The sequence below is a fragment of the Gymnodraco acuticeps genome, unplaced genomic scaffold (assembly GCF_902827175.1).
Source record: "Gymnodraco acuticeps unplaced genomic scaffold, fGymAcu1.1, whole genome shotgun sequence".
NCBI lineage: Eukaryota > Metazoa > Chordata > Actinopteri > Perciformes > Bathydraconidae > Gymnodraco > Gymnodraco acuticeps.
This window is the reverse complement of record NW_022990499.1, coordinates 1852020-1873217: the sequence shown is the minus strand read 5'-3', so window position 1 is coordinate 1873217 and position 21198 is coordinate 1852020. Positions and strand designations below refer to the sequence as shown.

At 41.4% G+C, this 21198-nt stretch overlaps 1 protein-coding gene across 4 annotated transcripts in view; it reads right to left on the bottom strand.

The window, feature by feature from the left end:
• The window catches only part of tsnare1 (T-SNARE Domain Containing 1), a 359325-nt gene that overhangs the window by 46305 nt on the left and 291822 nt on the right, over window positions 1–21198 (bottom strand). For 2 of the 4 annotated variants that reach the window (XM_034226529.1, XM_034226526.1), the window contains one exon: window positions 1241–1350. The exons of 1 other annotated variant lie outside the window; for it this stretch is intronic. In XM_034226529.1, coding sequence (XP_034082420.1) covers window positions 1255–1350 — 96 coding nt within the window. In that variant the 3' untranslated portion in view covers window positions 1241–1254. One more of the 4 variants, XM_034226528.1, reaches the window with a different exon arrangement.

Here is a 21198-nt window from a genome sequence, read left to right as displayed (position 1 = left end):
ACATTAAGCTGTCTGTGGCTCTTTGCTGCTGTAACGATGCAAATGTCCCCTCTGTGACTAATAAAGGTATTCTGATTCTGATGTTGCTCCCAATACTCCCCCTGATCACAAGTGTACTAAAGAACATAGCACAAACCATACTGCACACAGTGACATTTCCTTCATTTGGAAACTCTCTTGAATTATATAAAGCAATATTTTCTTTCAGAGGGTTAGCTAAATTGTTAAATGAAATAATGTTTAGGAGGACCCTCACTATGGCCATGGGAGGTTAGAGTAGAGTAGAGTTTTGAATCAAAACTAAAGTTTGAATACATATGTCTGTCATAAAAAATGCTTAAAAGGTTTGCTAACAAGTAATGTACTTTCAAATATATAAATACATGAGTGTGTTCACACATTTTGTACACACCTCTATATTCTTAAACAACTCATGCAAAAACATTTTCAATCAAGCCACGGCCAAGGTGGAAGTGCCAAAAGAACAGATACACCAAATATTGCAGTAAACAGTCATTTGGTGAGGAGAAAAACTTTTTTGGGATCTTATTGACTTTTAACGTGTTTCATATTTTGAAAGAGACATGCACTAGTTCATAAAATAAATTGTTTTCAGCTCTTTCACAGTATATCTGTTTTGCATTGGTTTTAGTTTAAGAGCAATTGATTTACATTACATTACATTTAGCTGATGCTTTTATCCAAAGCGACTTACTGTAAAAAACCAGAATCTATCTGGCCTAAAACACCGTGTCTAATCCACTAACAGATTCTAACCCTTAAGCAAATCTTCTGAAGTCTAGCTTTCAACAAGCACCTCAAATAATTGAAATTAGAAAAAAGCAACTGTAAACCATTTTAATCTTAAAATATGTTTGTTCAGTAATCATGTCATAAATATCAAACTCATATCCATAATGTATTTCTCGGCATCAACTGCATCAAATCATTCACAATCACAACAAAAGAAACAGCTTATTGTAATGTTCATTATAAATGAAAATGCTAAATATCATCAGTTTCACAGACATCACATTGAGATCTAGGACATTTTTCACTATTGTCTCAGTGACAAGTATAATCTAATTGACAGTAAATGAGGAGCCAAAGTGTCCTCACATCAGTTGGCTGATATACCAACTTTATAAAAAGGCCCACATTAGCTCTGTACTACCATATTTGTCCAACCTGCAATATAAATATGGAAATTGTTGTAGTGTTGCATTGTGGGAGTTCTTACCACAGTGGCCGCTCTCATTTCCTTACTGAAACAGCTATGATGATGATGAGGATGGTGAGGGCGATGGCTCCGGCCACCAGGAGGTAGCACTTTCTCTTCCTCAGCTGCCTCTGTGGGGAGAGAGGCGGGGTTTACACATGAGACCCTCCCCTATTGGTCACTGCACACCGCTGCCAGGTCATCCAAAAGAAAACAATGATTGTGCTTTCAATGTTTGCAGGGTTCCTGTTAAATACTCATACACTCTCTGATGGTACACTGAAAAAACTGAAACCTTTACAATTAAATGTATTATGTCATCACATTTCACATAACTGTATTCAGTTAGTTAAAAGCAATAATATTAAGTTCATGTTTTATATCATTTATTTCAACTAACCTAATACAGTTATGTGAAATCTGTTTAAATAGTACATTTAATTAAAGTCTACGTTTCAGGTTTTCAGTGCAGTTTAACAAGGATGGTAGTGATTTGTCAGTTCATGAGAGCGACACATATTCAGCTCCTAAGCCTCCAGTCTGCATTGCATGCCTTGCAAATGTCAAGTACCAGTTTAATAACCACCAAGCACTACACCCAAACTGCACTTTCGGTTGTTTTTAACTAATCAATGCACCAAGCAGCAGTTTATATTCACTAACAATGTGCATCAACAAAATATGACAAAGATGACTCTTCTTGAAATTGAACACTGAAGAACTAAAAAGTTCCATTTCAACCGGACACAATTAACGCAGTAGGAGGAACTAGCAGATTCAAGGTCACGCTGACAAACACAAATCAAATGCAGGACTGCAGTGGATGAGTGTCCGGGGGGGGGGGGGGGGTCATCCCTGATGCTCTGCTGCACATTATTCCTATCTCTGTGATGCACCTTTACTCAGAGAGGAGGGGGGAAGCAAAGGATGGCAGATGTAAATCACCCACAAATAATGATTTTACTCTCCTGAATGTTTCTGTTCAGCCCATGTCAGGGCATCACTTATGTATTATGCTTGTTTATGTTCCTATCATGGCTTAAACTTCAAAAGTAAAAATTTAAAAACAAGATAAATAATTGCTGCAACTAAATTGTGACATTTGCAGCTTTGACACCTCATCGAAGCCTTCCATCCTCTCTGAGTGGGTAACAACGCTCATGAGCCAACTATTCAAAGAGCCAGTGGACTTTTAAAACTATACACAATTGTGAGATAATGCTCAGGATGGGTTTCAGGCTTAAGTGCTTTTAGCAAATATAACTGAGAACTGTTAATTACATAATCCTTCGATGACTGGAGGACTGAATCAACATGACTGCGTTTTTCATTTACAGAGTGACTGATAGGATAGCTGCAACTGTACAAATATTTATTTTAAACTGTGCATTAAAAGACTCGGGACCCCTGCCTACTAGTAATAAAGTGGTGCATTGATGATGTCATTCTGTAGGCCGAAGATAGTGTTGCAAGGGCTGCCTGGACAAAATGTGATGGCAATATTGCAGAAAATGAGTTCTTAGGTAAACAAACGTTTATGACATTTACACGTTTTGTTTAGCAGGATAATCTTCACAAACTAACACCATTTCATAATAGTAAATGTGACCCGCTCTATCGAAATTAGTCGGAAGTCGCAACGGCTCATTTCAAAATAAACGTGGATTTGCGTAAAAAAAATAGTTGATCGGGTGTTTTGTTTGATGTTAAATAAACAAAGTCTTGGCTTTCAGAATATGAAACCTTTATTTCCAAAATCACACGATAAATACATGTTTGAAGCTTGTAAAGGGAAGATGACAGGCACCTCTCCCTCGCCACTCTGCTGTTCCTCAGCGCAGCTCCCCTCCCTCCGGCTGACATTATGAATGTAAGAGTTTAGTAATCATAGATAACACGGCAGGGTCCGTTACAGTTTGTTTTCATCTGATTTCAATTAAACAAAGTCTTGGCTTTCAGAATATTAAACTTGTTTCTGCAAATTCAGATGATAAATACAGCTTTGAAGCTTCGGCATAATTACAAGTTACGAGTAACGAGTAACTTGACGTCACAGCAGGCATAACAACAGCCGGTGTTTCTCGTGAGGGTTTTCTCCGGGAAACAAACACAATACACACAAACGCAAAATTACACACACACACACACACACACACACACACACACACACACACACCACCACACACCACACACACACACACACACACACACACACAACACACACACACACACACACACACACACACACACACACACACACACACATTTGAATACTTTATTTGGTTCCACAAATTATATTACATAAGACAGGGAATCAAATATATCGGGGCCAAGCAGCACAGAACACTTAGGGGAACACATAGCACCTCCTTCTCCACACGGCTAAGCTGCCAATAATAGCTGAAACAGAGCAATATTATATTTGTTTGGCTTTTCTCTTTGACATTCCAGCAATTCTCAGACCAATCATGGTGCATTTATATACATGGCGAAAGACTTCCGAATATAAGTATGCCATATCTACACTTGTACCCAAAGCTGGTTATCACATCGAGCAGTGGTTGGTATTTAATATACTTGTCCTGGAAAGCCTGGTCCATGTACAGGTCAAAGGCACAGCCTACTTCTAATATTAGCACCTCCCTGTGGTTGGTGTCAACAAAAACCACATCAGGTGTATTTGGGATGTTAGCAAAGACATCATTGGTAAAGCCAAACCATTCTGGTAGCACTCTAGTGTGCTTGTACATTGCTGCGCTAGATGGTAAGATGTTTCGTACCGCATCAGACACAATGTCCACAATACGGTCATGGCGGGCTATGTACAGGCGTTTGTATGCATTACATCCATGTGTTATGTGTGCAATGGATTCTAGGTGTTGTTGTGAATCCTGATGGTTTAAACAGAATGGAGTGTGGATGCGAGGGTACCAGGTGGACAGATTGTACTCAGTGGGTAATACCTGCAGTCTTGCTTTGATGGTAAATGTCAGAACATCCTCACCAACAGCGGCGTTCTTAAACACTGAGTGTGAGACTGAGTAGTCAGCAAACCCCAAACAGGCTTTCCCTGTAGTCTGAGTCCACACCAGTGCTGCCTGATCTCAGACTGCTTCATGCTGAGCAGAACCCTCCTTGCAGAGTCTCTGTGCAGTTCCACAGTCTCTTCCTGAGGTGTTGTGATGTCGGCCTTCACAACCACACTGGGGTCAGTGATCAGTTCATCAGAGACGGGGACTTCAGTCTGTGTGTTGAGTCTTGTCCATTTCAGCTGGACTCCAGTCCGATTGCAGAGGTCATTGAGATCTGGCCAGTCAGACCCCAGTCAGACCCCGAAAGACTCTGGGAAACTGGACTCTCAGCAGTTTCCCAGAGTCTTTCCTCCTGAAGCCGAGGAAGTTGTTCTGGTCTGCGCTGGCCAGGAGGATCTTCCTTCTGTGTAGATCCAGCAGGAGAGAGGCCCTGGCCATTTCTCTTACGGTGACATCATCATTGTTAAGCATGTGGATCAGGTGGGCTAGCCTGGTGGCTATAGGTCCACTCGACATTGGGGACTCCCAGCCCCCCCTCTCCACATGGGAGAAAGATGATGCCCCGTGTGGAGTGTGTGTTGAGGCCCACCCACTTTCTGACCAGCTGGACAGTTTTGTTTGTCATTTCTCTCAGTGCCTTGAGAGGGATGTGTACATTGGCAAAGAGATGTTGAATTTTAGCCAAAGCCACCTCTCTCACAGCCTGGAACTTCATGAGGACGGGGAGGGGGGACAAGTCAATCAGGTGGAGACGATGGAGAAACTCTGTAGTGAGCTCCTCGACCTGCTCCCCCCACTCACCAGCGATGTTAAACCTGTGGCCAAGGTATTGTGGAAATTGATGTAAAGTATTATGCAGAAAGTTTGATACAGCGTATTTTTGGTATATTCATTTTAATGACACCTGATACATGCCCGGCGCCGTGGGAGGGCCAGGGAGGGCCAGGCCCTCCCATTTGACATTCTTGCCCTCCCCCAATAAACACGTTTTTATTATTTATAAAAATTAAAAAATATATTTTTTAATTTTTTTTGTTATAAATAAACTGTGAACTTTTATGCTACGATGTATGTGATGTCAGATAGTAACTAAAACAAAAAAAATCGCAGGCTACGTCAAATAAATTCATGTGTCTGTTGTGATTTGTGATTCGTCCACATTTAGACCAATCACAGCGTCACACTCAGCCGCCTATTCTGGATTTGTTTATTGTGCATTCTGTAGACTCCCATTTATGTTTGAATTACACAATGGACATCAGAAATTGTCTCAAAAGGTCTAAGGATTTATTAAAACGAAATAGCGATGAAAGAACTGCAGCCGATGGTCATAGGCGGCGCGTGAGGCTCAGGTTTGGGAAGGCTAAATAACTTTTTTTTTCATCTTACGCTGCCCGCCTCCGGCGTCTATAGAAAAGCGATCAACTCAGTGAAAGCACCACCTGCTGACCGATCAGAGCTCAGTGTGCGGAGTTTAAATCTATCAAGTCATATTACAGGAAAAAGGAAATGCAGTTTAAACTGCCGTATGCAGAGAAGACGCCGACGTGTCGCACTTATCATTCATATCACACTGACATCACATCATCAATCAGATCATCGATCTCACATCGATATCACAATATTTCCTTATCTGAGTCAGCTTCTCGAGCCGTATCTGGCCGTGCAACACTTAGTTACATTGTCACATAGCCTACTGTATTATTTTAAGCAACACATTAAGTTGATGAAACACTCAACTCAAATGTAATAAAGTCAGATCCCCTCGTGTTTTAGATGGGGCAGTATCATAAAACTGTTTCAAACACTCGGTAGTTTATTTTTTAACGAGTTGTTCTGTATTCTCCTTGCAGGTGCAACTATGTGGCTTGTATCCTGGATTATATGTTTAAGTCATCATGGATGTTTAAAGTTCATATTTGTCTAATATTAGTTTACTTTTCATTAATGAAGTATGATGTTGCGCTGTCAGTACACTTGTCCCTGTTTGTGATTGGTCAAATGTAGCTAACCCCGCCCCTTTCACGTGAACGCGTTCTCAGCTGGAGAGAGAAACCCTGGCTTGATTTACCGAGTTGATAACCAGCGCCGTAGGACCGTTTAGCGAGATCGCGTTTGTTAGGGATAGTTAAGATAACTCAAGCATATTCAGGGTCTGTTGAACTGGCTTCGTGGTACAGGGCACAGGTGGCTGCATAGCAGCGCTAATGTCAAAGACATTATATTTTTATTTTACCAGGATGCAGTTACACAAATATTTGGGAAGGCTTAGCCTTCCCTAGCCTACAGCACCCGCCGCCCCTGCCGATGGTGCTGCTGGCGACCCTGCACCTTCCGTTGCAGCAGCACGCCTTGCCTCGGCAAACCCCGGGGCTGAGTTAGCGAGCCCAAGCCTTGACTCATCAAGGCGGCCGCCACCAACGCTGTCCTCCGAGGCACAGCTCCTTGTGCCCCTACCATCAGCACCTGCGTTGCCACACCCTGTACCACACCCGCCAGCATCCTCCTCCTGCTCCGTGCCGGTGCCTCCGCTACAGACGCTACCTTGCAGCACATCAACAGGTACTATTGGGCCAGCAACCGCTCAAAGACCAACAGCCCCAGATGATCTTGGGTTTAATAAACCCAACCAGGTGACACTGGATCGTTATCCAGGGAGATTGTTTTCAGGAAAGAAGCGCACTTTTGCCGCTGCATGGTACAACAACAGACCATGGCTTGAATATTCGTTAAAAGCAGACGCAGCCTTTTGTTTCCACTGTAGACAGTTTAAAGTAAATACGTCTTCATCTGATGTGGCTTTTACTGTCAAAGGTTTTTGCGACTGGAAACACGCATTACAGACTGATAAAGGACTGCTAAGACATGCCGCATCAAAAGAACACATTTCATGTGAGAGTGTGTGGAGAGGGAGAGACAGATACGGGAGGAAACAAATAAGGAAATGAGTACTTTGGTGCAGATCAGCTGCACTGAGCTGTTATTACGTGTCAGCTGTCAACCAACTCCCCAGAGGTGACCACGATTCACTCCACAGCATGTCCGACTCAGGCAGTGGGCTCTTCCTGTCGCTGTTTGAGTATACGCTGCAGCACAAAGATGCAGAGTTGGCCACAATAATGGAAAGCATTCCCCACACAGCAACGTACACCTCTCACGACATGCACAATGCCATAATAGAGCTAACAGCAGTTCATCATCTCCATCTCTACTATTTCTCTCCGAGTGCAACGATGAGGAAGCTGCCATCCTTAACCAGTGTGCCTTGCTCGTGATTTACCAGTGTTTGTGCTGCCACGCACACAATGTTTCAAAAGTAGTTTATTTGTGTATGTATTTGCGATAAGTGTGCGTCTTTGCGCAATGCTGTTGGCCTTGCTGTTTGATATATATATTGTGCCACAGGCCCGCAGCACGTGACGGTGTTGTTGTGTGCCCTCCCATGAAAATCATATGCCCTCCCTTTAGATGTGTTCTGGCGCCGGGTCTGACCTGATATATAAGAGGTGTGTTGCATCATGTTATCACTAAATATATGTGTGGTTTTATACATTCCTGTGTGTTAATAGTTGAAGGAACAAAGTACATTTTTCCTCTTAAATATAGAGAGGTTTTTTATATAATCAAACAATGTTCCCTTTTTCTTAAAAGTAGATTAGCGCAATAGTATTTTTCTTCCACTTGTATGTATAATCAAAAGGGTGTTTTTTGGCTATCTTTGAGGAGGTAAAATGCAGAATTACTTGTGAGTTCTGTTTTGAGTGAAAAGATTACCCGTTGAGTGTTTTTTCAGAAAGTCTTGTTGCAGTTAGGGGCCAGGAGGGTCTTGGTTAATCATTAATGTTCTTTGCAAATTAACAAGGGAACTACGAGGGACATTTTCCCCAGATATAATGATTAAATTATTCTTAAGTTAATGATGCGCATCCTGCAGGCCTTGAGAATTGAGTCACACAGTTAAGAGAGACAATAGTCAGTCTGAATTGTCAATGAATGCATTCATTCTAGTAAACGCGGACTTCGAGGTGAAAGGAAGTTCACAGAAGCCCTTAAGCTAAAAGGAACAATCCATTTCTGTTAATGATAAAGATATGTGTGTGTTAAAGATATGCAGAATAAGGCTACTTGAGCAGATATGTGAATACTGCTCAAACAATACCTGAGTTTGTGTTCTATTGACTTCTCTGCTTTATTCTTTCATAAAATGTGAGGACTAAATTGCTACAAATATTGTGAAATAATTGGCTTAAACATGTTTAATTACTCGGTCATGACAGAAGACTAGAGGGGGAGGGGAGGAAAACATTCTTCTTAAAATCTCCACCAAGGGAAGTCTACATATCTTGGATAGTAGATGTGTGTGTTTAATTACTTTGTATTAATAATAAGCCACTATGTAACCAGGAGCTGGAAATATGAGAAGATTAAACCTTTGTATATATATCTTTGTGAACAAGGGAATATTCTTTAGACACAACTGAAGTTTCTGAGATGCTGCAGGATGGGCTCTGTGGGAGGAGAATCTGCCCCGGCTCCTCCCCATGGTACCTCTGCATTTCCTGTCTGTGTTTGTGTGTTCGCTCTCTCTTCTCGGGCTGCCAAGACCGAAGGATCTAAGCAGCACGCGAACCAGGGCAGGAGTACTCCTTATATTATATTATATTATATTGTATTGTATTGTATTGCATTGGATTATTACCTGTTATATGTAAAACAGATTATTGTTTAACTGGTATCCTGGTGTCTTCTGATTTCCTTCCTGTTATGATTTTAAGCAGGACTCGCCAAACGACACGCTGGGGTGAGGAGGGTTGTAAAAACCTCTCATCTACAACAGTATGGGTAGGTCTCATTACGGGAATACACCTTAATGGGTTGGCCCATTACAAGAAAGGAGGGGGGCTTGTCGTTCTTGGCCTTATACCAGCGGTTGCCTCCACTGAGGCGCTCATGGAGTACGGCACACTTAGCCTGCTTCACCTCCAGCCCTGACCATTGGAGGAACTCATCAGTGCGCACCAGCATGTTAATGATGACATCCTCTTGTCGTGATGACACCTGCACGTCGTCAGTGTATCCCTGAACAGGATTTGGGGATTTGACATGCAGCGGAGCGCACTGGTAAATCCACTTCATCCATTGGTTGAGTGCTAGGATGAAGTTCACGGCACTCCAGGGACAGCCAGTTTTTATTCCCACCTTCAGTGCAATCGGCTCTGTGAGCTGCTGCCCACAGATAACCTGGAGGAATGAACCTTGGAACACATTGGATACAATATTCACAAAAGGATGAGGCTGGTGTATTTCCTCTAATGCTTGTAGCATCACCTCGTGGGAGAGTGTACCAAACGCGTCTCTAAAGTCCAAAAACACTGTGTAGAATTTAGATGATCCATGTTTGAAATCATCTATTCCGGTTTTTAAGCAAAACACATGTTCGTTCATTCCCTGTCTGTTGATATATGCTTTCTGATGGGGGGAGAGAATCCCTGTGTCCACCAGCCAGGGTAAGATGCGGGTGAGTAGGCACTTCATAAATACTTTGTATATAGTGGGCAATAGTGAAATGTCACGCCAAGTGTAAGGATCATCTGGGACATTTTCCTTTTTTGGTATCCTGTGAATGAGGGCCCCTTTCCATGAAGCAGGCCCCTTCTCATTGATTAGGCAGGCATTGAAGATGTGTGTGAGTGTCTGTGTTGACGTGGGCCTGGTAGCTCTCAGCGCCTCATAGATGACCCCATCAGATCCACTAGCCTTGTTATTAGGAAGAGAAGCCAGAACTGCATCCACCTCCTCTGTTGTAAAATCCTGGGTATCTGGGAAATAGCCTGGCTCTATTCTGTCAATGAAATTGTACCAAGGGGGCGTGGCCAGGGGAGTAGCCCTCGGCACAGTTTGACATGTGGCTTTATAGTAGTCATACACATTGGCTGTATCACTAACAGTGGGCGGGGTTTCCGGAAAACAGCTGTTATTTAAAATGATATGGATTGCCTTTGATTTGCGGTGTTGCCAGAGATATGCCAGCTTGTTCCTGGAAACTTTCCTTTGCTGCCGTTGTGTCTCTGTCCCGGCGGCCCGCAACGCTGGTTGTATTCTCTCACGGATGAAGCGAAGCTGCATTTCTATCCAAGGTGTCAGCGAGTCAGCTGTAAGGTCCACCAGGAAGTTGGCAGAAAGAGGGAATTTCTTCAGGATTCTGGCGACATATTTCAGAAGCTGGAATCCGTAGGGACGCGAGTTTCGTTGCGTCGCGGAGAATATTCCATTAATGAAAAAAGCGCTGGTCAGGATTGTCACCAGCCTGCCCCACTTCTCTGCGCCTCCGAGAGTAACAGTAAAGTTAGATCTTACCTGGAGCAGTTTTGTGTCCAGTGTCCCCCTGTACGCTCTTTCATCTCTCTGGAAAGTAGTCCACTCACAATCCGATAATAATCGCACATAGGCTATTGCTCGAAGTCTACACGAACATCTCCGGCCTGTGTTGGGCTTGGGTCGCAGACGTTCAGGCGTTGTTTGTAGACCCGCCCGCTGTTCAGGGCTTGTTTAAAGGCCAATCTCAGCGTGGTAACGAGACACATTGTGTACCAAAAGCGTCCAGTGCATCTTATATCCCCACTGCAATAACGATGGCAGTTACAACGGGTGTATGTGAGCTTAGATGTTAAAAAAGGTGAGCGAGTTCCTCTCACCACTCATGCCGTGGCCGCCATGAACACACACACACACACACACACACACACACACACACACACACACACACACACACACACTCGCGAGCTTCCCCCAGACCAGTAATCCAAACGAAAATATCTTCCCTCTGTACTACTTTGATCATTTGCTAATAATCAATCAGATCAATGGATTCCAGAGAAGAGAAAACTTTGAAGGCCCTTTTCTCAACATGATGACTCGGTGACAGTCATTATATAATGTGACATATTTTTGCTTAATATTTGGAGTACAAAAACAATCCTGATATCATTAGAAAGCTATGACTCTCCTCTTTCCAGCAGTGTATACAACTCAAAATGTGTCTTCGGGTCAATGTGACTGATTTCGATGGAGCAGGTCACAAATGCAATCACCAGAAGCTAACGTATGCTTTGAAGGTTGCATGACATCACTACCGCTAAGATAAAGGCGGCAAAAGTTCTGCCTAACGATGTTTGTTCGGTAATTAACCATTTGTTCCCAAATGCTGTTTATAATACACGTAAAGACAGGGGTGGGGACCTCCGGGCCGTATGCGGTCTGTGAGACCATTTGATACGGCCCTCGAGGTAATTTATAAACACACGCAAAAAATGTTTTATTCAAGAACTCTAGACTTTAAACAAGCGAGTGCCTGTTTTTCCTGGCCAAGGTCAGGGTCCTTGAACACAACACGAGCCTAACGTGTCATCACGTGGTATATGTCTCGTCTGACAGGGGTGTAGTTCTGCCGGGAGAGCACCGGAACGCTGTTCCGGCACTTCAGAAATGGCAGTACCCATAAGGAGCCGTACACATGCCGCAGTTTTTGCGTGGCTGTGTCTTTAGCTGAAAGCCCAGTGGCGATCTGTTCATCTGTCATACAGATCATACAGTCAATAACTTTGTTGTTATTAGCATCTGGTTAGCTAGCTATGCTAACGAATATAAGAAGCTTTTTCTCCAACCAGTGAGGTAAAGGCACATCTTTATATGATCATTAGTTATAAAAAAAATAAGAGAATAAAGTAAACAGGTATAAAATAAGATAAAATCTGTTTACAGTTATGTTTCATCTGGATGTTGAGAGATGTATCCATAGATCTCCTAATGTTGCTCTCAAAGTGCACCAGATTGATGCTTTTAACTTCAACATTTAAAATACAATCTTCCCGGGGGAGCATGTCCCCGGACCACCCTAGAGGAGGTTAGGTCCATCCCCCACTTAAATCATGTTCACATGGATAGGATACTAAATTTGCACACATCTTGTGTCCATATCTTTCTGTTTTGGTGGTCATGCGACAACCGTGCACGTGCATGCGTACGCGAGTCATGGTTTAGATATCTGGATTAAGAGGTTGCTTTTTCTTTGCACAGCATGAAAGAAAGGTGAAATGAATGGGCTGTGATTTTAGTTTTTTTAAGCAGAGGTTGAGTTCAATCATTTGTACGGCCCTAGGAGGATGTTGTTAAAATTGAAATGGCCCTTGAGAGGAAAAAGGTTCCTCACCCCTGACGTAAGAACTTCAGACGTTCACCAGTGAGCTATTTACTGACACATTTGATGTCATATAACAAACCATTACAATCTCTTCGGCTCGTGTTAACCCAAAACTCATTCAAAAACACGCTGACTTCTACATCAGGGAACCAGGAAGTGCACATTGACACATGCTTTCGGCTTTTGTATTCATATATAGTGGCATGTAATTAGGTTTATCAGGATATAGTGCATGTGTTAAACATTATAAGTGTTATCAGGGGGACTATTTACTGTTGGACCATAAAAAAGTGTCCAAAAGTGACACATGAATTAAAATGTACTTTGAACATTGTACTTCAATTGTTCTATAAATGTTTTAATGATGCATGTTTTTTTGGAGAAGCAGTAAATTATTTAAATTGCGTTTTGTATTGTTTTAGTTTTTAATGACAACATTTTGTATTTATTGCAGTAAAGCTGAGAACATGTTCCCCTCAGGATTTTACTTTACTAGTTGTTCATTGTATTTACTTTCTAAATGCAATGGATGCTTGATGTTATAGACTCATTCTTAATTTGAAAGACTATTATTGATTGTTTTATATTCTCTTCTTTTGTAATTTATTTTTATTTAACTTTGTTTGGATCTCACTTGAACAAATGTTCAGTAACAGAAAAGAAACAAAGCAAAAAACTACTGATCCAGAACATGAAACTCACAAACATTAAAAACCATATAAGTCACTTATATTTCAATACGTTGTTATCAGTGCTTATAGCTCTTGTATGTTTTTCTGTTTCATATCCAACACTGCTTGTGCTAAAACTAAGATATCAAATGCTTCAAACATGTCTTCCACACATGAGCTTTATTCATTCATGTCAACTACTTGCCATTTCTGAAAAAAAGGGGAAAAAGTGTTGACTGTGTTAAGCAAACATATCAAAGTAAATAGCAAAGAGTGGGGTTAGGGAATATGTATATCTCCTTGTCTCCTCGGGCGGTGACGCTGTGTTGGAGCACAGAATATATGTTGTTTTGAAATGCTTTCCCCCCGGTTTTTTCCAGCCTATTTTCTGCTACAAAGGCAGCGGGAGCAGCGACGTTAGACCAGAGCCGAGTCTTTAAATCCTGACGCGCTTCAAAGCACAGAGAGAGCAATTCATCTTCTTATCTGAGACTCAAAACAGGCTTTCTGTGTGGAAGAGAGAGGAGAGAGGAAGAGGGGGAGAAAAAAATGCTGTCGAGTAATTTTCCGTTTAAACGTTCCACTCCACAACAATTTGCATAAGCAGCCCTGCGTCTGTGATAAGAAGATTGGTAATTTTCAAAGGCTCTGTGGGGATTGAGAATTAAAAGCCTTTCTGCACTATCTCCCCTCTTGCAGCTGGCCAACGCAGACTCCCCAGCTTCTCTCACGCGCTCCCTCCTAAACTATGCCTTATAAACTTTCTGTGCCATCCTCTCTTCTCTCTTCTCGCTCTGACACTGCGGAGGCTCCCTCTCTCTATACTGTATCCCCTCCCTCTCTCTCTCCCTCACAAACACTTCTTCTCCTTCTGTCGCTCGCTCATCCCACCACTGCTGTTATTTGGGGAGAACAAGAAAATAAATAAGGTAGAGGGGGAACAAAAAAGGGCTTAGTATAACAAAAGAAGTGTTGCAGTATTTCTAAACCAGAATGTTCCAGATTGCAGGGCAGGCTGCGAGGTAGGACACACTATAGGGGGGGAGAGATAGGAGGAGAGGCGGGATAGAGAAAGGAGAGGGGGGAGACAGAGGAGGGAGAGGGGGGAGAGAGAGAGGAGAGGGGGGAGACAGAGGAGGAGAGGGGGGAGAGAGAGAGGCGAGGGGAGAGACAGAGGAGGACGAGGGGGGGAAGAGAAGAGGACGAGGGGGAGAGAGGAGAGAGGAGAGGAGAGGCGTGATTGAGAGAAAAGAATGAGAGGGGGAGAAGAGAGGAGGAGAGGGGGGAAGAGCAGCGAGGAGAGGGGGGTAGAGAGAGAGAGAGGGAGAGGCGGGGATAGAGACAAGGAGAGGGGGAGACAGAGGAGGAGAAGGGGGAGAAAGGGGGGAGAGAGAGAGGAGAGGGGAGACAGAGGAGGAGAGAGAGAGGAGGAGAGGATGCTCTTATCAGCCCTCTCTTAATCTCTTAATGGTCTCCTGGAGGGCCCCCAGGGGGTGGGCAGCGTCTCCTCACACCTTTTCTTCAGGTCTTGTAGAAGAGGAATAGTCCATATGTAGGGGGTGATATCAATTATATTATCAGACTTCCAAAATGATGGATCTTCTATTTGTGTTATAAATTCATTATTATTAATATTGTTAATATTATCATTATTATTATTATATATTTGTATTATCCTTATTATTTCTAGCAGTAGTATAATTCCTATTTTAAATCCTGAGGTTGTCAAAATACAACAAAGAATTGAATTCTTATCAAATAGGAAAAACCCCCTTGTTAAGCATTTTCCTATATTCAAGTAATTCTAATTATTCACATTTTTCTTCGACTGAGCCAATGTGGAAAAGTTAGTTAGTGTTGTTGAAACAAAATGTGACTATTATGAAATGAAAGCAAACTTTATCATCGATATAAGTGATAAGAAAATGTCCAAAATTCACTCAAATAACCTTGAAAGAATGCAATGATTGGATTAAATTGGTGCAGTGATGACATATGTTTGTAGGCCAGCCCGGAAGTTAGCATCACAAGGGCTCCCTCAAAAAAAGGAATTGGATTTTTATTTATATTTTTATACGAATATGGCAGAAACAAGATCTTTGTCAAACACACGTTTGTGATACTTAGACGATAATCTTTTTTTTGACACATTTTCTTTCAATTTTGAAGCATAAATGGAATTGCCAGAAGTAAAACGCTAATGTTAACCCATTAAGGAACTTGACCTTTAGTCACAATCGCTAAGCTAAAGGCGACTAATGATCGATGTGATGACGTTTAGTTGTCGCATTTAGAAACTTGTTAGCACCCGCTGTTTTTAATAACACTTAAAAGCTTTGAATCTTCTTCAGTGGGGTATTTACTGATGTATTTTACGTTGTGAAACAAAATACCAAAAACCCTTTACCTTATGTTAACCACAAAAATGATTTCAGGCCTCTAACCGAAAAGACGTACAAAAAGATATGCTTACTTCAAGACGAGGGAACCAGAAGTGTAAAATGCTGACTCATTTGCGAGTTTTAAGACTCATTCCTACCCCACACTCCAGGCCTAGCACTTTACATGGAAGCACAACCCACAGAAAACCTCAAAAAACACAAAAGACCAAGGAGGCCTAAATAATTTGTGTGACTGTAAAGGGCAAATCCACTGCTAAGGAAAGAGTACGCAGTGCCACTGAATCTATCATGCATTCAACATTGGCACCTAGAAATGCCTTTTACAAGAGCACATCCAGCAGGTCCCTTGGTAATACAACTACCAAACCAAACGTTCTGTCCATGGTCAGCTGAACAGGATACAGTGTTGTAGTCAAGTCACCAATTCACGAGTCCAAGACACTCTCGAGTCCACACTTTTCAAGTCTGAGTCCAAGTCCGAGTCACCAAAGTCAAGTCAGAGTCACAAGTCTTCATGTATTAATCTTCGTGGATATATGTGTTGAAATGTAGCTGCTCCTCTACATTCCTTTTATCCTGTCATGTTATACTAATCTGTCTATTGCACTGCTGTGAAGTTTGGCTACAATTATTGTATAAAAGGTGCTATACAAATATAAATCTTATTATTAATATTATTATTATTATTATTATAGCAAATGCTTTCGTGTTATCGGCTGAATCTTTATTTATTGATTAGATTACTCTGATGATGGTGTTCAAGACAGCCTCTATTTGCCTCTATTGTCTGAACTCGATCCTTAGAGTAATGTGTTACGGACCCTTCTCTTCAATATTGTTTCCACATAACGAGCATTTTGCTCTTTTCCAATGTGGAAGCAGAATGTGTGAAAGCATACAGCACGATGCGGGGTGTGTCTGAGACATCTCTAGACTGGAATAGCGGGACTCACGTGAACTCACCTCGCAGGTGCACACCAGGCTTGGATTTTCGTCATTTTAGGGGCAAGGCCATTTGGCCTTTGGTGTCACACATTTTTTTAGGGCGCAAAGGCCACATGCCAGGGCACAAAGGCCATTGAGGGAAACATTTGGATTTGGAGCTTACAAATAAATAACTTCACTTTCTGATAAGAAAAACACACGAATGACATGGAAAACAGATCACTTTTTTAATATCAATAATTAATATCAATATCAATAATGTCAAACATGATATCATCATATAGGCCTATGGCTCCTTAGTATTACCGTATATAAAATGAAATACTCTACTTTGAATAATTAGTGTTTGGTATGTTTTCCATCTACTACTTCTCCCATTCACAAATCAAAAATCAAAAAATATAAAATTCTATTAATATGAAACAAATATATTCCATTTCAGAGCAGAAGAAACAGCCTTCAAGGGTCAACCTCTGCACATACATCATTCAGCAGTGTACTTTGAAATGGAAAAGTGTGTGTGTGTGTGTGTGTGTGTGTGTGTGTGTGTGTGTGTGTGTGTCTTAAATCAACTCCTCACAGCTCCTCATATCTGTTCAGAAACTTGACAAAAGTTAAACATGTACAAACCACAGGTGGTGAATACAGTCGCTGGTGACTGCTCAAACATTTAGGGTTTCCCATCAATGTCCCGGGAGCTACAGTGGAATTTTCTACTGCAACACTCCCCACGCAAATACACAGTGTACCCGCGACTGTTACAATGAAGGCTCGATAATCAGCTCACGGCATATAGGTGTAAGCAGGGGTCAAGTGCTATTTTTACAGGTGGTGTGTGTGGACCTCACATAGGGGGGTCCGGGGGCAAGCTTAAGATATAAAAGTTAAATAGTTAAAATATTGAAGTTAAAAGCATCAATCTGTTGCACTTTGAGAGCAAAATGAAGAGATCTATGGATACATCTCTCAATATCCATTTGAAACGGAACTGTAAACAGATTTACTTTTTCTTTATGGATCTTTTACAAATCACCCTTTTAAACTTTATTCTTGTTTTACTGTCATATAGTATTTCATAGCTGTTTTTCATTTATTCTCTTATTTTTGTATAACTATAATGATCATATAAACGTGTGCCTCGGAAATAATTGTTTACATTAATGGTGACCAAAACGTTTGAGACCCACTGAGATCAAACTGAGAGTCCTTTAGCTCACTGAGTCTCTCAGTCTGACAGGAGAGGACTCTCCTCCACTTTGTTGTTGAAAAAGCTCCTTATATTCGTTAGCGTAGCTCACTAGTACCAGAAGCTAACACAACAACGAGCTCTCAGTAACCGGTGTCGCTCTCTCTCTCGCTCGCGCACACAAAATGGGCTGCGTTAAACAACACACAACACCAACACACACACACACACACACACACACACACCACACAGCACACACACACCACACACACACACACACACACACACACACACACACACACACACACACATAACACACACATAACACACACACACCACACACACACATAACAGACACACACACAACACACACACACACACACACACACACACAGCACACAACCCCACACACACACACACACACACACAGCCACACAGAGAAAAAAGCACGACACACACACACACACACAACCACAGAAACACACACACACACACACACACACACACACACACAACAACACAGAGTCGAGCTGTAAATGAAACACAGAGACCCAGACGTAATAGTACTGTACTGCATCATATTATTTTCTAATCAATAATTTTAAAATTATGATTTATTTATTTTTTGTTATCTTTTTTTTTTTTAATAACCATTTTTCCTCCTGGTCTCTCGCGCCCCCCCTGGCATGCCTCTGCGCCCCCCAGGGGGGACGCGCCCGCCCCCCACTTTGAGAACCACTGCCTTAGACCCTCACATCGTACAAGGAAAAACTTCCAGAGAAAACCCACAGTTTAAAGGGAACATGGGAGAAACCTCAGGGAGAGCAACAGAGGAGGGATCCCTCTCCCAGGACGGACAGACGTGCAATAGATGCCGTGTGTAAATCAACATTTTAAGTAATCTCTGAGATCATGGCAAAAATACTAAAGCATCTTTCAGTATTATACAAAGAATACAAATACATCTTAGTTTAAAAGTATTGCATGATTTTCCTTCGTTCAGTGTGATTTTTGTACATAAAAGTCTTGCTTTTAAAAGCTTCATTTTCAAGAAATTCCATAAGTCCTTGCATTATGAAGGTCAGCAGTACTAGTCCAAAGCTAGAAAGGCAGAGAATAGAGGAGGTAGAGAAGAGGAGAGCATGCATGGCTTGTTCACCTTTCTTTTTTCAATATTTCTAAGGCCCTCCGAGACATTCAACAACCATAAACAGTTTTAAAAACGTTTATTTCTCCAAGTATGAATGCATAAAAGCTGCATCATACTTAAAGCTAATAGGACTGCCATAAAATCAAGTATGCATCTCATCCCCACCTCCCTGACATGAAATGTGGGAGAAAAACGACTTGAGAAATATCCTCATAATACTACAATAATGCATGCAATGATAATGGCCATAATATTATTTTCCCTGTATCGCATCTGGTCATGAACATTGGAAGACCATAAAATAAATAATGCTTAGAGCGGAACTGCCTCACTTGTAATCGGCTTATATGCAATTTACATAAAACTCAGAGTCCCATGCACTCAGCCTGATTATGATATTTAAGAGGAGCAGCAAATAAACAGAGACTTCACGGCCAATCCTGGCATCCTGGGAGGAAGCCCTTTGACGACCATTGTCATAAATGGAACAAAAAAACTCTCAGCAGCATCAGCAAATGTGTTTTATTAAAGATTGTCATTTTGTTATAATGGTTTATCACAAATGTTGCTAGTTTCTGACCTCAGCAAAGTACAGAAACAGAAACTCAGACTGAACAATTATATCAGACTGCGGAAACCAATGCAACCCCACCATGATTCTGCACTGAACATCTTCCATGCAAAGTCTTGCTACAACATTGGACGTGCATGACGGATTATAAACACTACATGCATGCATCATCTAAAACAACAGATGGAAAGTCTTTCATGACCTCACTACAATATCTACAGGAATCAGGGTCATGAAGAAGAATTCCTACTGAATTATATTATATCAAATGTTTTTTAAATAAAGTTGCCAAATTAAGACTTTTGTTCTCTAATGCCAAACGGCAATGATATAAATGACTGGTGATTACCAACTCCAAAAACATCCAAGATTAAAACAGAATATTTTGTGTAATACGAGGTGTGGAAGAAACCAGTGGTGGAATTTAATAAAAGGTGCGTTCACATTTTTTTTACGCAAAGACGCATTAAGACGCTGGCAGCGATAGTTACATTTTCCGCTGCTTTATTTATGTCTGTATGACGTTGTTGTGAGTGTGGACGGAGCAGCTATAGCAGTAGCTTAGCTTAGCCTGATCTATCAGTGGCCTGTACTACGAAGACCCTGATATATTTGAGTTATCTGGCTTAACTAACCCTAACAAAACAATCTCGCTAAACTATCCAACGACGCTGGTTATCAACTCGGTAAATCAACCTAGGGTTTCGGGCTGAGAGCGCGTTCACGTGAAAGGGGCGGGGTTAGCAACATTCGACCAATCACAAAAAGTGACAAGCTTAATGACAGCGCAGCGTCATACTTCATGAATGAAGATTAAACTATCATGTTAGACAAATATGAAGAAGTTGAACTTTAACCATCCATGACTTAAACAGATAAACCAGGATAAAAGCAACATAGCTGCACCTGCAAGGTGAATACAGAACAGCTAGTAAAAAGAAAACAACTGAGTGTTTGAATGCGTACATTAACAGTTGTATGATATCACTGCCCCGTCAAAGACACGAGTGGATCTGACTTTAATTACATTTGACTCGAGTGTTTCGTCAATTTAATGTGCTGTTTTAAAAAATACTTCTGCATACAGTATGTGACACTGAAGTGCTGCACGGCCAGACGCGGCTCAAGAAGCTGACACAGAAAATATATGATATATTTTGATCATGTGATAGGATGTGATTGATGATGTGATATCAATGATAAGTAGGACACGTCTGCGTTTTTCCTGCAGTTTAAACTATATTTCCTTTATCATGTAATATTACTTGGTAGCTTTAAACTCCGCACACTGAGCTCTGATTGGTCAGCAGGCGGTGCTTTCACTGAGTTGATCTCTTATCTGGAACATAACCGGAGCAGGTTATGTGTTCAGCATAAGATCTACCCCAGTAAGAAGTGAACCAGCGTCGTAGGACCGGAAACCCAGAGTTAACCCTGAAGTTACCTCACTAACCGCAAATCCTGCTTCTAGTACAGGGCCCAGATCTCCATTCAGAAAACACACATTTAACTACAGAAAAAGACTACATTTGTCTGACACTTGTTGTTACATTTGACTTAAATACATGTTTTTATATGGTGTATATATATATATATATATATATATATATATATATATTTACTACTAGTAATAATTGACGAATAACAACATTAAAATATATATTATATGTATTTTTACACTTGTATTTTTAAGTTTGTGCATACCCTTCAGTGAGCAGATTTGATTATATATTATTTTAATTATGATGGCCTACAATGTTCAACTAAAATGTGAAAAAAGACTTTCAGATACTAAACTATTTGATATAAAAAAGTGTTTTAC